The 16,919-nt window shown below is 39.2% G+C and overlaps 1 protein-coding gene across 1 annotated transcript; it reads left to right on the top strand.

Moving 5' to 3' along the window:
* Positions 1–8,864: 8,864 nt before the first annotated feature.
* On the top strand, positions 8,865–16,271 carry LOC309544603 (uncharacterized protein; the record flags this gene model as incomplete). The annotated part of the gene is made up of 3 exons (XM_082243509.1): positions 8,865–9,383; positions 10,406–10,578; positions 16,061–16,271. The coding sequence occupies 3 exons, from the start codon at positions 8,865–8,867 to the stop codon at positions 16,269–16,271; spliced, it is 903 nt and encodes a 300-aa protein (XP_082099635.1).
* Between the last annotated feature and the right edge of the window lie 648 nt (positions 16,272–16,919).

The following is a 16,919-nucleotide window of genomic DNA, read 5'->3' as shown; positions in this document are numbered from 1 at the left end:
TGCAAACCCTATCCCTGGCTGTTCCTCTCAAGGGCTGCTCAGTAAGTGTATCACCATATAGTGGTAGGGGTACAAACGCTCATCAGGGGAGGACTGGGTCAGGGGGCAGGGGGGCAATTGCCCCCTGGGCTGCTCTGCCCCATAAAAAGGCTGTACTGCTTCTAAAATAGTAAAGCCTAAAGCATTACTGGTGAAGAGAAGTAAAAAGTCCCTGCTGCTGACCTACTGTGCATGGGTTGAAGAAAAGGACAGAGCGCAGGCTGAAGCATGGATGGTGTAAACTGTGTCTGAGCAGAGGCCGGTTCTATACCCCACTTGAGACTCTCCTCCTCCAGCTCTCCCCAAAAGCCCCCTGCTGGCCAGGTCAGGAACCCAGATTCGGTCGGTGAGTAGAGAGTACCTGGAATGGAGCTTCAGCCTGGAATGGGGGTCAGGAGGAGGCCGGGAAGAGGGAGAGTGGGAGGGGGGCTGAGTTGCTGCACCATGGGCCTCTGGTTTGTTCTTGCCCCCTAAGCCGAAAGTTGCCAGTTAGCCCCTGACGCTCATGGTTCAGTATATAAACACATTTATTAAAATAATTTCCGCATCAACTCACAGTTTAAAAACAAAACATCCAGTGAGCTCCCACAACCGTCTCATGTCTGTGACAACGTCACTTCCGGTAACATCCGTCCAAACCCTACGCGTTACGATTACATGACTTTCCTGGAGTCAGCGCAACACTGTCATCCATTATTTATACACTATCTATTGCTGAGGATAAGCATTGAGTGGTAGCAGCAGCCCTATCTTATCATTATTATCATTTTAACCACTGAGCCAACCTGTTTTTTGATCGTTTTTCCAACTAATTTTGATATTGTATTGATGTATTGAGTTCTTCTCCTATTTTAATTTACTTACATTGCATAGCGCAAGAGTTACACTCCTTCAGCATTTCTTTTGGTGGTATTTATTTACCATTGGGGTTTTTAGTTTTTTGTGCTACAAATTAAAAATGACTGAAAATTAAAAAAAAAAAAAGTGTTTTTCTTTTTTCTGTTATACAATTTTGCAAATAAGTAATTTCTCTTCATAATTTTTGACCAAAATTTATACTGCTACATTTCTTTGGTAGAAATAACCCAAGTCAGGGTATATTTTTTTGGTGTGTATGAAAGTTATAGAGTCTAGAAGTTACAGTATTATTCCCTCTTTGTTAAATTCAGCAGTTTAATCAATGACTGGATCGATATCTATCGTCTGTGAGGGTGGTATGCTTCACCTTCCCCCACCAGCCACCCAGGACCATACACCAGAGTAAACAGCATTGTCCTTTATAACATATTGTGTATTATGTATATTTATTTTAATGTATTTTACATGCTTTAGTATATGCTAGGCATCCTGCTCTTCTGTTATTTGATCTCATATTTTTTATGATTGCAATTGTGTAAATTAGTGTTGTTTATGACTACTAACTATAATCATTTGTTCAGTTTTAGCTTTAACGGTGTTTTGTGTCATATATGAGATTTAGGAAAAGCTAAAGAGGTCCTGAAGAAGCCGTATTCCCGGGAAACGTGTCGACCTCACCCCTTAAGCATCTAGGACACCTCCAGTGGCAAGGCCTAGGAAGACTCTTTAAATAATTGTGTTTAACCACTTACCGACCGCCGCATGACTATATGCTGCGTCAGTCAGCCCCTTACAGGCAAAGTGACGTACCGGTATGTTGCTCGCCCACGAGCCTGTAGGGGGCGAGTGCGCGCCACCGCAAGCGCGCTCCTGCCCCTGCTCTTTCCTTGCCTAGCCAGCGCGTGTGACCGGCGGCTCCGATGTCCGCCGGCCACTCGCGATCTTCCACAGGAGAGGGAGAAAGACAGACAAATTGGCCTAAAATGTTAAAAAATTTTGATTTTTACTTTTTTTTTTTTGAGAATTGCATATAAAAAATTTAAAAAATATTGTTATTTTTTCAAAATTGTCGCTATTTTTTTGTTTATAGCACAAAAAATAAAAATCTCACAGGTGATCAAATACCACCAAAAGAAAGCTCTGTTTATGAGAAAAAAAGTACGTCAATTTAATTTGGGTACAGCGTCGCACGACCGGGCAATTGTCCATTAAAGTCAAGCAGTGCCGAATCGCAAAATAGGGCCTGGTCTTTAAGCAGCCAAATCTTCCAAGGCGTAGGTGCAGTGGTGGGATTCAGCCAGTTCGCACCGGTTCGTTGGAACCTGTTACTAACATTTCACAAGTTCCCTGAACCGGTGCAAGCCAGAGATCAGGCCGCTCCGTTTCCCCAGCAATTGCAGGTATTTTTATTGCAGCAGTGCCGAGGAGGAGAGGAACCAGCATGCAGAGACCAGCTAGCAGAGCGAGACAAGGAAGATCCACCTCCGTGACTATTATTGCATGTCTGTCTCCACCCACCTCCTCCCTGCATCTTCACAGTGCGGCCGCTGCAGAAGAGAAACTGCCTGACAGAAGACCTTGGAGCAGACACAAACTGATGCTTCGGTGAGTCTCCCCCTCTCCCTCTCCCCCTCCTCTCCCTCCTCCTTCTCTCTCTCTCCCCTCTCCCTCATCTCCCTCCTCTCTCTCCCCCCTTCTCTCTCTCTCTCTCTCTCCCTCTCCTCTCCCCCCTCCTTCTCTCTCTCCCCCCCCTATCTCTCTCTCCCCCTTCTCTCTCCCCCTCTCTCCCTCTCCCCAGGAGCTGTTGGCCTTCTAAATTTTGGGGTCAATTTTTCCAGTAGTTAGGCAGAGTTTGTCTTTGGTGATGAAGCACTGGATCTGCATCATGGATAGCTGGCACTTGCAGTTCACATACTAGTATATGGACTATTCACAAGATTAATGTGTTTATATGTTGATTATTATTATGATATTTTATGTCTGAGCATTCATATCACTGAATGGTGTCACTATCTTTGTTCTATGTTGTTTTGACATGATTTTAAGGTATAAAGTTTTTATTGCAGTTATATTTTGGTATCCTGACACTTCTTAGTATCCCTCCTTAATGACCAGGCCCCCTTTTTTGCGATTCGGCACTGCGTTACTTTAACTGACAATTGCGCAGTTGTGCGACGCTGTATCCAAATAAAATTGATGTCCTTTTTTTCCCACAAATAGAACTTTCTTTTGGTGGTATTTGGTGTGACTTTTATTTTTTATTTTTTTGCGCTATAAACAAAAAAAGAGCGACAAAAAAAAGAATCCCAATAAGCGTATTTTTAATTGGTTTGTGCAAAAGTTATTGCGTTTACTAACTACGGGAAAGATTTATGTCATTTTTATTGTTTTATTTTTTTCCTAATTATGGCGGCGATGTGCGATTTTTAGCAGGACTGCGACATTGCAGCGGACAGATCGGACCAGTAAAAAAATTACACCATTCTTGAAGGTCGGAACTGGTTACTAAAATTTTTGAATCCCACCACTGCTTAGGTGGTTAAATGATTGTGTTTGAATACATGTATGGAACATATGACCAACAACTGGGTTGTTTTTAGAAATAATTGCCTATGTGTAACTGTTGACTTTTAGATATTTAAATACATTTTGATCTTTTTTAAAAATCATTTGTGTTATTACTTCTGGAGGTGTATATATGAAATCCCACCATGTACTTTTTGGTCTTTGGTTTCCCCTGTATGTCTATGATCAGGGGCATAGGTGTGAGAGTGTTTTGGTTGTGCCTGGGCACACTCTAATTACCCAATGCAACGTAGATTCTTCCTGCTGCCCGCCAGCACCCTCGCTTCCCCTTCTTCCCCGCAGCACTGCTGGCTTCTCTCCTCACCTCTCACACCGGTTGCTGCCGCAGGCACACAGGTGGTTGTTTCAAGGTGGAAATTGGGGGAAAGGAATGCTAAATATGTAATTTATTGGCCCCTCCTTTTCTGAATGAACACAGTGGGTGATCGGTACCGATCACTCAATATGTTCATTCATTACTGAAGCATATGAGGTTTAATGTTGATAAATGTGAAGTTTTGCACTTTGGGGCTAAAAATATGCATGCATCATACATGCTAAAGGGAGTACAGCTAGGGGAATCTAGATCATAAGTTTAATAATATGATGCAGTGCCAAGCTCCAAGGTGAGCAAAATCCTTCCTTTTATTAGGAGAGGCATAGACTGTAGAGAGAAATATAATTTTGCCCCATACAAATTATTGTTATTATTATTATTATTAATATTGGGCGGCACAGTGGTGCAGTGGTTAGCACTTTCACCTAGCAGCAAGAGGGTCGCTGGTTCGAATCCCAACCACGACACTGCCTGCCTGGAGTTTGCATGTTTTCCCTGTGCCTGCATGGGTTTCCTCCCACACTCCAAAGACATGATGGTAGGTTAATTGGATCCTGTATAAAAAAAAAAAATTGGCCCTACTGTGTATGTATGTGAGTTAGGGACCTTAGATTGTAAGCTCCTTGAGGGCAGGGACTGATGTGAATGTACAATGTATATGTAAAGCGCTGCGTAAATTGATGGCGCTATATAAGTACCTGAAATAATAATAATAATAATAATTAGTAAGACTTCATAAAGAATATGCAGTTCAGTTTTGGGCACCAGTTAACAGAAAGAATATTGAGGAACTGGAAAAAGTGCAGAGAAGGGTAACCAAACTGAGGCATGGAGGAGTTCAGCTACGAGAAAAGATTAGCTGAGAAGAGGATATTATCAAAATGTATAAATGCATAAGTGGTCCATATTGTGAACTTGGTGTAGAGCTATTCATTTTAAGGTCATCACAGAGTACAAGGGGGCACTTTTTTACGTATGGAGGAAAAGAGAATTAACCTCCAAATACGGAAAGGCTTCTTCACAGTAAGAGCTGTGAAAATGTGGAATAGACTCCCTCAACAGCTGGTTCTGGCAGGCTCAGCAGATTTTTTTTAAAGCAGAGGCCCTTGAGAAAAAATTGGTGCGTTTTGTCATTTATTTTGAAAAAATACACTTTTTGGAATTTTATTGTCAAAAAACACATTACATAACCTAAGTTTTTGGTGAAGTATAAAATATGATATTACACCCAGTAAATAGATACCAAATGTGTCACGCTTTAAAATTACGCATGCCTGTAAAGCGGCAACAATCGACGTAAATGTTACTATCAATAGACAATGCTTTGAAAGCCTTTACCGGTTACCACTTTAGATTTCTGGTACTAGAATTACTACTCATGATCTGACAATCGCTGTAATTCCTCACATGTGTGGGAGGATTGCTATTTGTATATGTGAGGGACTGGTACATGTGTTTACCTTTGCACACGGGCACGGGGGGGTGGTGGGGCGGGGGGGGGTGTGTCACGTTAAAACTTTTTTTAAATTATTTTTTTGTTTTTATTTTTACACTCTCATTTTATTTTTATTTTTTTTAACTTTTACTGCTGTAAGATGGAATGTAAACATCCCTTGTGAAAGCAATAGGCATGTGACAGGTAGTCTTTATGGTCTATAACAGTGGTTCTCAATTCCGGTCCTCGGGACCCACTAACAGGCCAGATTTTAAGTATTACCTTGGGGGATGCAGACTAGAATACTGCAATCACTGAGCAGCAAATGAGATCACCTGTGATGTAATTTAGTTATCTTGCAAACCTGGCCTGTTGGTGGGTCCCGAGGACCGGAATTGAGAACCACTGGTCTATAAGACCCCAGATTCCTCCTCTGCTCTTAAAAGCATTTGATCACACCAAGATCCGTGTGATCAAATCTTTTGATTTTTAAAAATGGCAGCGTTGACATCCAGGTAAACCGAAAGTGATGTAAGGTCATTGTTTTTGAGTTATTATATCATAGATATTAAAAAAGAATAGCGCGCAAATGTAAAAGAAATTACTACCAAATCTGAAGACAATCCATAAATAAAAATGGGGATTTGGTCCCACCATATGGCCATATCGTGCTCAAGCCCACTACTGCGTCAAAGTACCCCATTATCAGTGGGTCCTACACTATCCATGAAAAAGAGATGAATCCAGCCTTTCTAACCCTTGGAGATAATATTCCTTGCTGGGAAAGATGTGCAAATGCACTACAGGGGACTCCTCCTATATCCACTTGATGGTGGACACTGATTGAGTACAATCCCCATTTTTATTTATGGATTGTCTTCAGATTTGGTAGTAATTTCTTTTACATTTGCGCGCTATTCTTTTTTAATATACATGTCTTTTGGTTCATAGCTGCAGCAGCTTTAGAAATACATGGGTATGCTCCCCCAAATTTTTTGCCTGTTTATTATGTATTCGGTCTGACCAGACTATCGAGGTTGAGCAACCCTCCCCACCCCCCCACACACACCTGTACTCAATCAGTGTCCACCATCAAGTGGATATAGGAGGAGTCCCCTGTAGTGCATTTGCACATCTTTCCCAGCAAGGAGTATTATCTCCAAGGGTTAGAAAGGCTGGATTCATCTCTTTTTCATGGATAGTGTAGGACCCACTGATAATGGGGTACTTTGACGCAGTAGTGGGCTTGAGCACGATATGGCCATATGGTGGGACCAAATCCCCATTTTTATTTATGGATTGTCTTCAGATTTGGTAGTAATTTCTTTTACATTTGCGCGCTATTCTTTTTTAATATACATGTCTTTTGGTTCATAGCTGCAGCAGCTTTAGAAATACATGGGTATGCTCCCCCAAATTTTTTGCCTGTTTATTATATCATAGAGCCAAACAAAACTGACCCAGTCTTTATTTTGCTCTGTGATCAGCCAGCAAAAGCGGTAGCTGGTCAATCAGGGCTCCTGGTGGGAATGGGAGATCCTGGTAAAGCTGTGGAAGGAAGCAGGAGGAGGGAGACGTCCCCTCCTGCTGCTTGTAAAAGCAATCCAGCTGCTAGTTAGCTGCTGAGATTGCTTTTACAAGATACGACTGTTGGCTCTAAAAAACAGTACTGGGATGATGCATGCAGCTGCAGTCATCAATCCAGTCCAACCACTTGAAGTCTAGCGACATACCAGGTACGTCACTGGTCGGCAAGGGATTCTTGCAACAGGAGGGCTTTGTATTTCTTGCCCAGTAAAAGCCCACGCTCTTGGTGCTGTGGGATCCAAGCATTCCATATCTGTTGAAATTAGCCACTCGAGAGCCTGAAATTGCAGGGGTCTGAATCGCTATTTGTTCGGTTCCCATAGTGAGGCTACTGCTGAGAGATCAGCATATCTGCCAGACCAGCTGAACTGTTATTCGCTGAAAGACCAGTGCGTTTGCCAGACCAGCTGAATTGTCAGTCAAGTCACTGCCACATTGGGATGAGCCAAAGAGGGGGTCCCTTCTACCTTGAGACTTTACATGTTCAAAGAGGAGTTGGTGAGCAGGCCGCCAGACCATCTATATCACTATAAACAGACAGACCACTGAGCGCAGGATAACCTTAGCATTCCCCTCATTTTCAGGTGCCACCAGTTGATATTCCAGCCACATGAGTTTAGATCACATTATTGCAATCCCAGGCTGCAGTTATACCTTAGCTAAAAAATGTTCTGCCTTGCCTTGCTTAAGCTGCATTTCTCACTGCCTGCAGAATATAAAGACTACCTCTAGTGCCCTAACGGTCATCTACAGTGCCTTGCGAAAATATTCGCTCCCCTTGAACTTTGCACTTTTTCCAATTCCCCAATATTCTAAAAAGAGTTCACAAAAATATTTTGGGGAAAAGGAAATGACAATCTGGGACTTAAATGAAGTACCATGAACAGTGGCTGTTTAATTGAATTAAAGGCGAGATGTTGTTCCCTGAAGTACCTTAGCAAGTCTTCATTTCATCTAATAGAGCTAACATAGTTTCAGTGCTCTTGGAAAATTTGTTCTCTTTATTTGGGGAGGAGAGGGGGTGGAGACAAAGCTTTTACTGTGTATAGCGACACTGTTAGGATAAAGAGAGAAGTCGATTCTTAGTGATTTATATGCACATCTATGACTAGCCTGATATAAACCCTAAACTTGACTAGCCCTCACTTCTTGCTTGGTCAACAATTCTAGAAATTAAAATTATATCCTAGGCCCCTTTCACACAGGTGGACTGATTAGGTCCATCTGTCAGTTTTTTTAGTGGACCCAATCGGACCATCCATTGCTCTCTATTGTTCCCCATCCATCTAGCGGATTGGACCAGGTGGCCGTCGGGTGTAAATGGACAGGCAGTCTGTTTACATCCAACCACCCATAGAGGACAGCGGACTGTGTCTGTGTCCGCTCCGCATAAGCAGAGCAGACATGGACAAGCTATCCGCCTGCTCAGCGGGGTCCAGTGGACAGATTCCCCACTAAGCAGGTGGACACCTGGCGGAGTCCACCACATGTGGAAGGGGCCCTACTTTCTTTCAATGGTCACAACAACCAATATAGGAGTTAGTCTTCCTGGTTGGGACATAGATGTCAAAAATTTGGCAGAGGCTAATCCTTATTTCCCACTCTATCCAAAACTGAAAAAAGGAAAAAGGTTTTGCCTTTATAAAGAATTAAACTATTTTATATTAATGCAGAGATTGTTTTGCTACAGTGAAACATTCCGTAAAAGTGAAGGTCTTTGGTTATCTGCTGTGCTGATTACTGTCTGCTTGATATGTTTTGGCATAAGTATGTTCAGTTTGTGGAACATCAAGGTGGATATGTGGCTTTGTGTTTGGCTTCTGCATTAATCATGTTATTTGCAGGATTAGAGTGTAAATCCTCACAGAATAAGACTTGAAAGGATAAACAGGCACACTTATCAGTAGTAGTAATGTGCTTCTATTGCATGAAGAACAGCTATAAAGACAGTTAGTTGTCAAACATCCAGCTGGACAGAAAGAACCCACCTGGAATACAAATATAAACAATCTAGGTACTTACTATAGAGAACTTGCTGAAAGAATGTCCTCTTCTGTAAATACTACTGGAGCTTCTTTTCTCATAGAGGCACTGATGGGTTGGACATCACAGCCCGAGGAAGAAGATATGCGGAACTTTGGAACCCTACCTAGCCAAGACAAATCCAAAGAAAGGTTATACTCAAATACAGCACTAAGATCAAGTCAGTCGGAAGAAAAGGAAAAAATGGTTAAACACCATACAAGAGAGAACATACTGAAGCCAGAGAGTAATGATAAAAGGGAAAGTGTGAATCCCAATATCGTCATTCAATCAGAGGCAGGTACACAATCTGCTAGCATCACACCTGAAGAGAAAATTATAACAGGTTGTCAGTTAAAACAAAAGACTGTACATTCTGAAAATAATCAACGTGAAGAAAAGAATAATCTTATTGAAAAACCAAACCAATCGTACATAGCTCTTATTTCAAAAGCTATCTTGTCCACTCCTGAAAAAAGGCTGCAATTAAGTGATATATATCAGTGGATCATGGACACTTACCCATTTTACCACAACCAGGTACACATTACAATCATTAAATAGTTAAGGTATCCATAGCTGCTAACAAATCATTAAACCTTAGAAACTAGAACACATCTTTTAAATTTGTTTTGTTTGCTAGCAAGGAACTATTAATGTTGTTTTTATTAAAGCTTTCTAAATTTGCATGTTTAACTAGCAGAAATAACTAGTTCCCATTTTGTTATAATTGAGTTTAATTATATGATTGACTTGAAAAAATAGGGTCAATTTATTTAAGTGATTGCTGAGGGTTACTAGATGTTAAATGTAGGATTTTAAGGTAGTTTTAGTTCCCCTCTACATGCCTATATGACTAAGCCAGATGAGTATCTCTCCCCCTGAATCAAAACACATGTCCCAAAAGCCCATATGGTGTGTGGCATGCTCTTTAATATTATTAGCTATTGAATCTAGGCTGAATAAAGCCTAGATTTATAAACTCATACACATTGTGATATTAATGGTTTATATGTTTCGTCTTTCCCTGCTGGATCCCTTTTCTTTTCCTAAACATTTATTTTGTAAGTATTAAAATTATTGTTATTATATAGGATTTATATAGCGCCAACAGGTTGCGCAGACAGTAAAGTTACAAAACAATTCAATACAGGAGGTATCTGCTTTCCTATTTGTGGTTTTGGAATGTATTGATTCATTTGGGTTGTATTACTAAATAAGTAGAGGATTTTTACTTTGTGAACTCAAAATTCACGTAGAAGGTAAATAAGGTAAAGCTGTGTTCACAGTGAATGCCCAAGCATCTAGAAGAAAGATGGAAATTGGATTTTTTTTTCTTGTATCATGATTAGATGGTGAAAAGGAACACAGCTTCACCTTTTTTACTAAGCAAGGTAAACCTACAGTTTTCTACAAGAACAGTTTTGACTCCTTTAGTATGTTGTAAACTAACCCAATTTGCCTGGGGTCCTTTTATTTTTACATAATACATTTTTTTTTACTTACCAGCATTTTGTGATGCTACCAATGCCTTTGACTACAAAAAATTATTTTTTACTTAGGACAAAAGCTGGAGAAATAGTGTCCGCCATAATCTTTCCTTAAACGAGTGCTTCATTAAGGCAGGACGTAGTGATAATGGAAAAGGACATTACTGGACTGTTCATCCTGCAAACATGGAAGCTTTTTCTCGAGGAGATTATCAGCGCCGCAGGACTAGAAGACGTATCCGCAGGTAATTGTTTACAGTGTTTGTGTACACTATTACCATTTGAAACATGAATAAACTAAAAACACTGTGCAAAAAATGAATGCATTTGTTACAAGGTATGTAAGGAAAAAATGTGATATGTTCATATCCAGAATGATCAGGAAATTAGGCAATAGGCAGCCATGTTTAGGGCCAGCTTCACACCATTTTGTTTTGTAAAAATGCAATAAAATATGTTCTTTCATATGTTACCACAAAACACAGTAATGCATAATTGCCAGTGTTTTGCAACGTGGTGCATTTCATTTTGAATGAAACTCCAATGCACATGTGTGTGTTGGATAGCACCACAATACACAGATAGGAACCATCTGTACATTTTGGTGCAGTGTATTGCTATAAAAAAAAAAAAAGAAAAATTAGAAATCCTCTTTTTTGTGCATTTTTCATATGTTGGCAGCCTTTTCAAAATGAATGGGCTGCCCTAATGCAATGCATGGTAACACTTGAAATTAACTGTGTGGTGTAACACACTGCTTAGAAATCAAAAGCATGAAGGACGCTTAAAATATGCCATTATTTGCTGTCTGGAATCTTGCAACCAGGTGAAATCTATTACACTTGAAATGTCCAGAATTGCAATTTTAATTGTATAAAGTCCACATCTGTAGATATATATTGTTATCATGAATCATATGCAAAGCCATAACTACTGCTACAGCAGCCCAGGTTCATACTATGAATCCTGGTGTTTAAAGAGTCACTTTGCTCATTATATTGGTAGTCCGTGTAAGAAAGCCTGCCCCAGCATTGGTGGTATGTGGGAAGGTAGAATTATCATTAGTGATGTGATGGAAATTACTGATACAGAGCTGCAAAGAAAAAATGCTATTCCTTACTAAGCCTGGATTGAATGCAAATAATCAAAATAATCATTTCCCTGAAATTGACATCCGAGGTTCACTGAATGTGTTTGTGCAGTCATTTTTGGTTGAGAAATTATCAGGATGCTTCCTTGCGCAGCTCTCTTAGTAAGTAAGTAATTGTTTTTATTTGTGGTTGTGTCTCTCTGTCTAGGGCAGTGTATATCTTTCATCATTGCTTTCCAGGGCATTTACTTTTTTTCTATAGGAGTCTCTAAGTGTCTTCAGGTTAATATTTACCTCTGTAATAGGAAGTTTGTCAAGGGAAGGCTTTCCAGTGCAGTTTTGCTCATAGCAGTCTCCCACTTGTCACCATGGCACACTTTGCATGCAGCTTACTTAGCATCCTAAAAGGCTCTCAGAGAAAGAATGGAGGGCATTAAACGTTTTGGGTGATCTCATTATTTTTAGTTATGACCCTATTTATATGGACAAATCTTAAAAAAAAAAAAACAGGGACATTCAGTGGCGGCCTGTCCATTGGGGGCGCAGGGGTGCCGCCCCCCCCCCATCCATGCATCCGGCCCCCTAATCTACATGCAATGTTCCGGATGCATGGATTCCAATAGGGTTTTTTTTTAAGCACAAGGGGCAATAATAGGCTTCAAAAAATGGTGGGCTTGAGGCGCAGAGCACTGAGCCCTGAGCCCACCCAGTTGTATTACAATAGCAAATTAATATTGAATATTATCACACTGATTCTCCTCCCAGCCAATCAGGAAGCGGGTCATGAGACCCCTTTCCTGATTGGCTAAAAAGAGAAGCGATTTTACTGGTCATTGGCCAGGAAGAGGGAGGAGATGCAGGGCCGGAGGACTTAAGAATGCTGGCTGTCCGGCCGGCCGGCCAGCCAGTACCATAACAGTGATGTTTTTAAAGATAGTAATGATTAATTTGCCTCAAGAAGGTCCAAATCTGATCCTGATTTAAGAATATGCCTTCCACCTTTATTTTACGAACGCAAGCATCATCATGATGCTTTCAATGCCAATGTTTAGAATACACTTTAGTGAAACAACATTGTGTTTATTCTGTAAGAGAACTGTTATTATGGCAGATGTTATCAATGACAATATGTAGTTAGGCCATGATTTATCTCTTTCATTGTAGCTTAAGGGCTCAGTTACACCTCAGAGTAAGTAAATCTATCACAAGAAATATTGTATTCTGATAGCTTTTAATACATGCAATAATAGCATTACCTACTATATATAAATTACTTTTTTCAAATCTGCATACTTACTGGTTGAGCAGTTGCAGAAATATTTTAGATCATTGATGTAAATTATTTAAATTTAAAATATTTTAAATAAACCTGGCAGAGCTATTGCTTGTCCAAAGACATGTCGCTGTCATTTTTTTGCTGGATGCCCATGTCTGCAAATAAACAAGAAGAAAAATATAAATATGGTATACAAAAAAAAAACCAAAAAAAAATAACATACTGAATATAATCATTATATATATGAATCCCAAACCTATATACCCTTTATGAAGCAGAAGAATTTTAAACGTTGCTATTGATTGGGCAATAACATTTTGTTAGCTATTGTACTGAAATGTTATACTGTATCTAATTTGTTTTTGTCAAAAAATGTATTTTTCATGCGTTTGTTAGACAAAAGGAAGTAAAAAAAAAAAAAAAAACTTACAAGTGACCATGTAAAAAAACTAATAGTTCTGCAAAAACAATGTGCAAAATTTGTTCAATTAAAACAACATCAAATTTATGTTTATGGGACAAAACATGGAAAAAATTTTTGCAAATAAAATAAAGACTTTCTTTTGTAATTTACTACATTTGTTAACACAATACTACAAACTTTACCAAGAATTGTTATTTCCCCCATGGGTGGGACTTTAAAGGCTCAAGAGGGTATATGTTTTTCTTGTAAAAATGTATAAAGTTTATTAAAGATACAGTAAATTGGGTACACAAAATAATATTTAAAATTCCCTATAGTAAAGCGAACACAGAATCACATAATACTTTAAAGTCCCACCCCATGGGGGAATCACAATTCTTGGTAAAGGTTGCAATATAGGGATGTGGCCAATATAACAAGAAAACCTCTAAACCCTATCATACAATACTACAAAAGATGATAAGTGAAATTAATGAAAACAAGTTAAATAAAATACATTAATGTTTTATATATGAACCGATGTACCTGGCAGCCAGGTTGGGTCAATTACATCGGCAAAGCAGGTGTGGTGAGGTGAACCCTGGGAATATGAAGTATACCCAAAGCCTTAAGATTACATTTTTTGTGTTGTACACTCTTGAACATCAGTCTTTACCAAGTAAGTTGTTTTCAGTTAACAGAATGCAACATATGTGATAGTTTAGGCCATTCTTTCTCAACTTTTTTATTTCTAAAAAAAAAAACCTTAAAAAATGTATGGGCTTTAGGGAATATCTGATAAAAATGATTAAATCTACAGTTATGGAAAAAAATGCAGACAGTAGTGATTGTTATGTAGCTTGTGGTATGCATAACAGCCAGGCAACTATTAAGATATCAGCAATGGCAGCCCTAGATTTCTCTGAAAGAGACAGTGGCATCATTCCATTGCATACTAGGATTAAGTTTGTCATATAAAACTGAAATGATTGGGGCTTTCTTTAATTTCAGATTTTAGGTTGCTGGTGTGTTGCATATAGTGATGCTATTCTTCTGAACTGTTGGAGGCTCTGCATTCTATCCAGGCACCACTGCTCACATTCCCTGGCCTTCCCTGATATGACTGGGGAAGCCGTGTGTAATTTGCAAACATAGTCTCCCCCTAGAAGTAGTGTAGTAGATGAAAAATACCTACTCTATTTGCAGGGCAATAACATCCCAAAATTGGAAAGTAAAGGGAGTCATAGTTATTCAGTTATGATTGGATTTACATCACAAATTAATACAAACATGCATAGGCTATTGACAATTTTCAAAGGTTTTCTTCTTAAGATATAGCAATGTGTCCTCTCCAGCAACTATTTCACATTTTCTCTCTGTACTAACTCAAGTCTGTGGATTCTCATCAGGAGTTGCACATATTAAATAAAGAGCTACACAAAACTAAGAAACCTCCTATATGGGTAAATTGATCTTTGGGAGCTGAGGGACACCTCTCCTAGAGCTCTGAATCCACAGCATTTAGTTAGGCTTTGAACATGTACAAAGTTGTCTGTAAAAACAATGAAAATATGTTTACACCCAAGGTCAGCTGACTAATATGCCATAAGCAATGATGTTGCACATCCAATCAGATTTCAGTTCACTACAGTCAGATAAATTAAAGCAAGGCACCAGGCAAACATAAATACTCAATGAAAAATCAATATTTGTTTGCTGTCTAACCTGGCAAAGGATTTGCAGTTAAGTATATCCAGAATTGATATTTATCTACCTTTTCCACAATGTACACCCAGACATGTGTAGTTTCTGAATTCTGGCCAAGCAATAATCTTTCTGGTTCAGCAAAGTAGCTTCCTATGTTATCTCTCTGCTCAGAGACTCCTCATTGGACAGTGAATCAGCATTATCATTTCAGCGAGCTGGAGGTAACTTAGGAAGCAGTGAAACTGATCCAGGTAGCAGTGATGCTAAACCAGAAATAGTGAACTAGTGACTTCCAGAGGTGTGTCAAATGAAATTCCCAAATTCCAATAGATTTGGCAGATAAAGCAGTTCACATATCGTATACAATGCCTGGCCAAAAAAAAAGTCGCCACCAAAAAAAAGATCACACACTCTAATATTTAGTTGGCTTTGATTACGGCATGCATTCGCTGTGGCATTGTTTCGATAAGCTTCTGCAATGTCACAAGATTTATTGCCACCCAGTGTTGCATTACTTTTTCACCGAGATCTTGTATCGATGATGGTAGAGTCGGACCACTGTGCAAAGCCTTCTCTAGCACATCCCAAAGATTCTCAATGGGGTTAAGTTCTGGACTCTGTGGTGGCCAATCCATGTGTGAAAATGATGTCTCATGCTCCCTGAACCTCTCTTTCACAATTTGAGCCTGATGAATCCTGGCATTGTCATTTTGGAATATGCCCATGCCATCAGGGAAAAAAAATGCATTGATGAAATAACCTGATCATTTAGTATATTCAGGTAGTCAGCTGACCTCATTCTTTGGGCACATGCAGTAACTACCCAATAGGATATATACTGCATGCTAAGTTTAGTTAGTTGCTTAGTTAATATTCCTGGTGGCAACTTTTTTAGGCCAGGCAGTGTATGTACTGGATCTTCCTATGTATTTAGCTGCCAAAAAGAAAGATGGTCACACAGACTGAAATTTAATTGTACAACCTCTGCAAATCTCATCTTTTACAAGGGCCTACATCAACAATCAATTAAATTTATATTCAGTCAAGTAGGTTGGCACACTACATACAGTAGTTTTTGGTAAATCAATTGTTACATGTATGGCCAGCTGTAATGCACTTTGCACATCAATATTGCTCTTTAAACTGAGTTTTAAACTGAACCCCACCCAATGTTTAGAATATATTATTGATGATCACTTTGCTGTTTTCTTTTCTGATTTATTTTAATTCACAAACTTCTGTCTTCAACAGGGTATCGTCTGTGCTTGGATGTTCACCTCACTTACCCCTCTGCAATCTGCCTTGTGCTAACCAAAGGTTTTGCATCTGGTGCCCTTCTCTCCATGTTCATTCCAATCTTAATCAAATGTGGCCTTTAGTGGAAAATGTTCAGCACCAATCACAAAGGTCTCTTGCTGTACCAATAATTTGGCCTTGGCATCAGCTTCCTCATTACATATAATATTCTGAAAAGTTATAGAGCATCTCAAAAACAAATCCTAAATTGGATTCATTATGGCAAACATGTCAAATATTTATTTTATGTAGCTCCATTTGTGTAACATTTTCAATATATTTTTATATATGTACTTCACACTGAAGAGTTCCATGAATTGGTAAAATGAAAGCATCTTGGCAAGCATTTGATGGAAGGTGCAAAAGAACTGTTTTGGCTGTTTATTAGTTATCCAAAACTTCAGCTTGGGTGTGGAATGTGTGAATTACCATGTATGCCAGTCTGAGCAAGGTTGACCTAAAACTTTATAGAGTGCATATTAAAAGGACACGAAATGTTTATATGCTGACATTGCTGCCCTTCCTATTAAAATGCTACATTTTAAACTTTTTTTCTGAATTAGCTTGCAGCCTGCATGTTCTAAGACTGTTACAGTAATTTTAGACCCAGTGAGACAGCTAGCATTTTTAAAAGGAAGCCTACAATGGCGGTTTAGGGAGGGGGGCTCGGGCATTGGAAGTGTTTTTTTAATTTAATGCAGAGAATTAATTAAGGTAAAAAAAAACATTTGCCTTTAGAACCACTTTAACAAAACTACATTTATGATGAGGATCTTATCAGAGCAGTAAATTAGTTTGATGACAAAACACCAAC

Source organism: Pelophylax lessonae (assembly GCF_965119305.1).
Source record: "Pelophylax lessonae genome assembly, chromosome: 1".
Lineage (NCBI taxonomy): Eukaryota > Metazoa > Chordata > Amphibia > Anura > Ranidae > Pelophylax > Pelophylax lessonae.
This window is presented reverse-complemented; position numbering and strand designations above follow the sequence as displayed.